Below are 7015 nucleotides of genomic sequence, written 5' to 3'. Positions count from 1 at the left end.
TTTTCTCTACTCGTTGCAGACAACAAACGATAAAATCATTCTGTCAACTCTAGTGTATGTGTTAAAACAAAATCCAGTCAAATGGTTTCGATAAAATGAAGAAATATGTTGAATAACTCTTGCTGCACAAGTGTTTTTACGGATACTGAAACTTCTTCAGAATTCCAAACAAGGAAAAGGGCCATATATAGACGTAGAAGTTCCGCTCAGCATTAAATCACTTTATAAGTGAGTCATGATGGACCCTCCTCCGGCTCCTTTATAAACGCACAAAGTTCTTTGGTTTTAAAAGCCAGAACTTACATTCCAGGAGCCACAATATTTCTTATTTAAGTTTGTTCTTCTTGCCTTATTCTTTGTAATTTATTTATAAATTATTTTTCTATTCGTATTTATTATTTTATTTATCAAGAGTACAGTAACTGTGACATTTTCTCTTTGTCTCCAAATGTTTGGGTCAGCAAACAAGACTTTTGGGTACTTTTTTCTCCTTGCAATCCTACTTCGCGTCTCTTTGTGTTTCTATCTTGCTGACTCCAACCCACTTTTAGCCTTTAACGGTCAAGTCAGGGAGGTGCATCTTTACACAGGTACAGTATTTCAGATGAGGCCCAATTTGATACACAGCATGGTACGGTCAGGCTTATTTGTTTTGTCTTCTTACTTTTGCAGAAAATCACAGACGAGGAATGTACTTACAGATAAGCCAGGATGGAAGCGTGTCTGGTAGCGACGTTCAGACTCCTAACGGTAAGTGTTGCCTTTCGCAACTCAGCGTTTGGATCTCTGCTAAAAAAAATAAATGGATTCATGAATCATTGGAGACCTTCACGTTTGCGCATGAACGTTCACAGGTGTGCTGCAGTTACAGTCGGTGCAGCCGGGCCACATCGCCATTAAAGGTCAGAGGTCATCGCTGTTTCTGTGCGCTGACAATGCGGGCTCTCTGAGGGGGCGGGTAAGTGAAGGATTTTCAACAATCAATCAGTCCAGTTGGTGAGTTATCTCACGCAAGGTTGCGTCTCCCACAGTCGTCTTTCTCAGAGGACGACTGCACTTTCCGAGAGCTGCTGCTGGCAGACGGGTACACCCGCTTTGTGTCCCCGCATCACGGATTTGCCCTGTCGCTGAATCCCAGGCGTTCCCCGGATGGGCACGCCGTCCCCTTCACCCGATTCCTGCCACTCAGAGATACTCTCCCGAGGGAAACGGCATCCCAACGGGCGCCGGTGAGGGAAAACTTCAACCTGGATTCCGATGACCTTCTGGGAATGTCTCAGGGTTCTATGCTCAGTCCTCAGTTCTCAGCGGAAAAGTGACGAGAGTGAGTGCTAAGCATTCATTGGTGGATTTTTAAATTAAAAGAAAAATGGATGGACAGATTGAAAAATGTGAAATGTTGTACTGTATTGAATTGATTTTTTTGTTGTGTATTTAATAATTAATATTATTGTATTTTATTATTTCAGTGTATGTTTTGAATGTTTGAGTGTGGATAGGGTGTTTGTGTCAAGATTACATGCATTTTATTACACTGGAAAAGATTTGGATGAAAATAAATTATTTTTTGCAACTTCTTTCGTAAGTTTTTTGTATTAACTTTAAACTGACATCATGAAATAAAATGTCAATTGAACAGCTTATGCATTATTTTGAATTCATTGAGGCTCCTTTTGGTGTGTGACCTGGCCACTAGGCGGCGGTAGAATACAGTCATGCAGACAAATTAACAATTTTTCAACTAGTTTTTTTTGCAGGATAAAGAATATAACTGTGTTGTCTGTCTACACGTGCTGCGGCACATTTTGTGTTCAAGTGGTGCAGGGGAATCCTGTTCTTTCTTTTTTTTTAAACTGTAGCATACAGTGCCGGACAGTGACACTCACACAAACCAGCGTGCGTATTAAAATACACATGCCTTCCGTTCTATGGAAAGAAAGGCTTGAGTGTTCCGGGAAAACGCGAGATAAAAACAGCTTATATTGTTAGTCGCGTAGCTGTGCAAAAAGGTCAGTCGTAAAGATGTCACTTAAGGTGTGACTAACGAAGCGGACAATCCAGTTTTACAATAAACACGAGTTCATTCTCGGAATTTAGTAAAATAGAGAATTTATTCAAAGGCTGAGTACGTAACAGTAGCGTCGGTGTTTTCAACAAATCACAAATCTGCCGGATGTTCTCGTTCATTGTTATGATGAGGTCAGTCCACTCAGCTCACGTAGGCCAAAGCTCTGAACGTTTGTGTACGACCGAAAGAATGCCGAGAATGACGTCTTCAATTTACGAGAACTCTGGTTGTGTTTGCAACAAGGGCTTTTGTTTTTTCATAGAGACCGCCTCAACGTTTCCAGTTAAAAAAAGGTGGGAGTAAAGTAAGACGTCATAGTGTGTGGACACACATTTTAAAAGTCAAGCAAAGAAAAAAAGGGATGAGGGAACTTGAGAATATACAAATTCGACAGGTTCTGTAAGACTAAATTTGAATGATCAAAGTAAACGTTTTGTCACTCGTTTGTTTTTCTTTTTCACACCTGGGTGACCAGCGGTTCCCTTAAACGGATAATTCCTTCATACTCAGCACTCTGTCCCACGTTAGCCAAAACGGTCCCGTTGAGATTGTTATAGGTGCCTCCGATTGCATAATAATCCCCCTCGGGATCCAGGTTCCCTTCTTGTGCCTCTCCCTCCTCTGGGTCCTCGTCCTCCCACGGCAAGCTGGTGACGTGACTGTAGCGGGAGCGATCCTCGCATTCCGTCTCCCGGTGGTAGAAGTAGCTGAAGTTAGACACGATGACCGGCACTGGTAAGGAAATGGTCAGCACGCCGGCAATGGCGCACATGGAGCCCACCAGTTTCCCCCAAACCGTCTGCGGGTACATGTCTCCGTAGCCCACCGTTGTCATGGTGACCACAGCCCACCAGAAAGCGTGCGGGATGCTGACAAAGGCCGTGTCGTTGTGGTCGGCCTCGGCGAAGTAGATGGCGCTGGAGAAAATGATGACGCCGATGAAAAGGAAAAAAATCAGAAGGCCCAATTCACGCATACTCGCCCTCAGCGTCTGACCGAGGATCTGAAGACCTTTAGAGTGACGGGACAATTTGAAGATCCTGAACACCCTCACCAGTCGGATGACTCTGATAATAGCTAAGGAAGTGGCCGGGCTGGTTTCGCTTTCCTTAGCGAGCTCCGTTCCCAGAGTGACGAAATAGGGCAAAATGGCGCTGAAGTCGATGATGTTCATGACGTCTTTGAAGAAGTGTATCTTGCTGGGACAGCAGCAAAGGCGCATGATGAGCTCAAAAGAGAACCAGAAGATACAAACGGTCTCCACTATGAAGAAGGGGTCGTTGAAAACACTGGCAGGTGGAGGCCTGGCCTCGGACACGTTCCTCCCTTGGCCGTGGTGCTTGTGAAGATGATCCTGAGATGGCGGCAGACAAACCACAAAAAGCAAAATGGAAAAATAAACAACACAAGCTAATGCAGGTCACCTTCTCATCTGACTCTTACCCAGAAATCGAATAAACACGTTTGGCAAAATAGGAAAGGCTTTTAAAAGCTGGGCTATTTTTAACCCCTTTAGGTCCGGGGGATCCCGTTTTCGCAGTATTCTGATAGTATGTTGTTCACCATCTGATTGGCTGTCACTTTTGGCCGCCGCCATAAAGCGCTTGACATTTGCGGCTTTGCATATCAATCATAGCTGGTCCGATCTCGCTTGCAGTGCACCTGTCTTTCCGTTTTGCGCCAGGGTTAGCATCACGTTGACGGGCGGAGGCCATTTTAATTCAACAAGATGGCAAGATGTTGATTTAGTAGACCGTTCGGGTGTTTGATGCTCCTTTTCCGCGCAACTTGGAAATTATATTCGGTAGTAGATCAGGTGGTTACCGCAATGTCATCATCACCTCCAAGGGCTCTCCTCAAACTAAATATAACCTCGCGAGATGTCTGAAGAGAAATCCGAGAGCGTCTCGCTGTTACCGCTTCCCGTCTCCGCGTTCATTGCCGGCGCGCTGACTTGGACCGGACAAAGTGACTTTCCTGGCCCGGCCCGGCGCCGAAAGAATGTATTAACATGACCCGATGTCCTGCGAGACCTTTTAATCTTCTGTTCTAATCCGACGGGAAACTTTGGCAGTGCTTCACCTATGCGTGGCGACCTTTGCGGCACACACCTGACCCCCGCATCCATGCCCCGCCCCTTCTCTCCTTTTACACATTCCTGACTTCAAGTATCATCATCGCCTGACTATTTTTTTCTCTCACAATAACGTTTGGAACCTTTAAAACTTCAAGGTCAAAGGTCATCCGACTATTCCGCATGATTCTATTTCCATTAACATTCCGTACCTCTCGTGTCTCCTTCTCAACGCGGAAGTCCGGCAGCGTCTCCAGGCAGAAGATGAGGATGGACACCACAATAACCATGACGCTGATGATGGCGATGATGCGAGCGGCCGACGAAGACTCCGGGTGTTCAAAAAGCATCCAAAGTCTTTTCTGCATTTCGTTGGCGGGCAGCGGCCTCTCTTCCTCTTTGGTAAAGCCTTCGTCCTCCTTAAAGCGGTTCATGATGTCCTCTCCCAGCTCGTAGAACAAAAGCTCATCCATGAAGATGTCCAGGGGGATGTTGGCGGGCCTCCGCAGCCGCCCGCCTGACTGGTAGAAATAGAGGATGGCGTCGAAGCAAGCCCGATTGCGGTCCAGGAAGAGTTCGTTTCGCAAGGGGTCAAAGTAGCGCGATCTTCTTTGCGGGTCGCCCAGCATGGAGTCGGGGAACTGGGCTAAGGTGCGAAGTTGGGTTTCGTAGCGCATCCCCGAAACATTTATGGCCAGTCGCTCGCTCAGCGTCCATCCGCGCCTCTTCTTCTCTCTCTCATGTATATTAATCTCCCTCACGCCCTTTTCCACAATATTCATCTGGTTTTTCATGTCTTTATCATTCTCTCCTGCTTTTTCCTCACCCTGTTGGTCACCGTCGTCCATCCCAAGTTCGAGTGTCCTGCCGACGGCTCTCCTGTGGAACTGCGAGTCTAGATGGCCTGAAACCAAAGTGACAGTCCCGTGAGTGGATGCGGTTAATTAGCATTGCTCAGGGAAGCAGAAAAGGAGATCTTCTACTCACTGGACCCCAACTTGAGCTCTCACATTGTTCCTCTTCTGCTGCTTGGCGGGTTCTCTGTCCGTGGCGTCCTTCAAATAAATCGGCGCTGTCGGTCCTCCAGCGCCACTTGTTTGCTCGAGCGACATCCACAATATTGTCCGTCCCGTATGCCCTCATGTTTGTCCACTCTTGAAATTTTTCAGGAATGCTGTTCCGAGGAAATTCAATCTCGGTTCGACCCCTCCCTCCTCCTTCCCCCCCCCATTTTAGCAATGGAGTAACACAAGCTTCGGTGGCAGCTATCAGGTGTCAAATGTGCATGGGAGCGCTCGGTGTTGGCTTCGGCAACGAGCTCAATAATCTGGCCGGGGTCCCTCGCAGCCCTCCTATGGAATCCCCGTCCAGATCCCTTGGACTTCGTTGGCCTTCTTCTGAGCTTCTCTCAACGTGCCTTCTCCAAGCTCAACTTCAAGCGTATCAGCTGAAGCTTCTCATGTCATTAGCTGTAAAGACACGATGTGTCTTCCACCAGTTCAGTCCACTTCACCGCTCTTTCCATTTTCACATTCGTCTATGACACGGACGGCCATAAATAGTTAGACCTGAACAATAAAAAAAAATAACTTGTACGTCATTGACACTAAATAAAAATATCAGTGCATTAAATATTACTCACTTCGGATACCGTTGATGTTATTAATAATCGTAAGAGTGATCACTGGGTGAAATAACGAAACCCGGTCTGCGGGCACTTACTAGTTGTAAATTTAGTGTGGCTGTGTAAAACATACCATGGGAGTCTCTTCTTCCCCCTTGAACTCATCTCGGCAGACCACTAGAGGGCGATAGTGTTTGGGACCAAAAGAAGGGATGAGGGAGGGGGAAACAAAATATCTCTGCCAGCATTGCTGCATTTAGTCACAGGACACGCACGCATACATATCTGATGTACCTATAAACGCCCATGCAATGAATATAAAAAGTCTACAAGACACTTAAATTTATTTTCTACCAATCATGTGACCGCACAACCCAATTGACATTTTTTTTTTTATTATTATTTTACTTCCAAGAGTACAAATAAATGATGTGGTTGGAAAAGTGTGCAACACCCTCTTTCAGTTGTTTATTTTTACTTCCCCCCTCGAAAATAGTTTTAAAAAAAACAATTGAGTTGGTCACATTCATAGTGGAAAACATTTTTGAAAAGAGGCCCAGGATGTTGTCAGACATCCGACACTCCATATATAAAGCCCCTTGCGTACGTCGCCAACTATTCCGTATCGGTTTCAAAATGTCACATTGGGATGGGAGCTGCGTGGCATCCGTTTTCCACGATATCAATGACTTGACATCATCCTTCTCAGATATCGTTGGAAAAAATTACAGTAAAAATCATAGATCAGCATCATGTGACATGTCTTAACTTTTCAGATGCTAAAATGAGGAGGTCGCTATACAGCTTCTTGGAAATGCTGTCATCCCGATACATCACGCCGTATCGTTTAACTTGCAATTGCATGTGTCGTCTTTCACTTCCTTCAAGGACTTCTCATTGTGTTCACGCTTCAACTTGGATTACATCCATCACCGTGCGGCTAGATCCTGGACCCGACTGGCACGCTTAACTGTCGGCGCGCTCGCACGTGCCCTCGGAATGCGCTCTCATGAGAATTTAGCAGGAATTATGAGTAATTAATGCCTTTCGGTATTCTCCTGGTATATTTTGGAAGACTTTCCCCAGCAGGCCGGAAACAAAAATAGCACAAAGGTCATGAATTTTCCCCATTTATTTAAGTTCTTCTCAATGGTTTGAAGCAATTTTCAACGTCTCTGGAAAAAAAAAAAAGAAAAGAAAAGAAAAAAAAGAAAAAAAGAAAAGCATCTCATGACTTATAAGCAGTTAA

General features: G+C 45.4%; 2 protein-coding genes across 2 annotated transcripts; one reads left to right on the top strand and one right to left on the bottom strand.

The window, feature by feature from the left end:
* The first annotated feature begins 599 nt into the window (after positions 1-599).
* fgf21 (fibroblast growth factor 21) lies at positions 600-1542 on the top strand. The gene is made up of 3 exons (XM_061264774.1): positions 600-750; positions 855-958; positions 1032-1542. The coding sequence occupies exons 1-3, from the start codon at positions 690-692 to the stop codon at positions 1317-1319; spliced, it is 453 nt and encodes a 150-aa protein (XP_061120758.1). The 5' UTR covers positions 600-689; the 3' UTR covers positions 1320-1542.
* A 550-nt stretch (positions 1543-2092) lies between these two features.
* Positions 2093-5342, bottom strand: LOC133143036 (potassium voltage-gated channel subfamily A member 7-like). The gene is made up of 3 exons (XM_061264773.1): positions 5130-5342; positions 4355-5046; positions 2093-3422 (listed from the first exon to the last, which is right to left on the bottom strand). Exons 2-3 carry the CDS (start codon positions 4988-4990, stop codon positions 2526-2528), a joined length of 1533 nt encoding a protein of 510 aa, XP_061120757.1. The 5' UTR covers positions 4991-5046; positions 5130-5342; the 3' UTR covers positions 2093-2525.
* Positions 5343-7015: the final 1673 nt, after the last annotated feature.

The sequence above is a fragment of the Syngnathus typhle genome, linkage group LG18 (genome assembly GCF_033458585.1).
Source record: "Syngnathus typhle isolate RoL2023-S1 ecotype Sweden linkage group LG18, RoL_Styp_1.0, whole genome shotgun sequence".
In the NCBI taxonomy this organism is placed as follows: Eukaryota; Metazoa; Chordata; class Actinopteri; order Syngnathiformes; family Syngnathidae; genus Syngnathus; species Syngnathus typhle.
The sequence above is the reverse complement of the archived record's forward strand: the minus strand, read 5'-3'. Positions and strand labels throughout refer to the sequence as shown.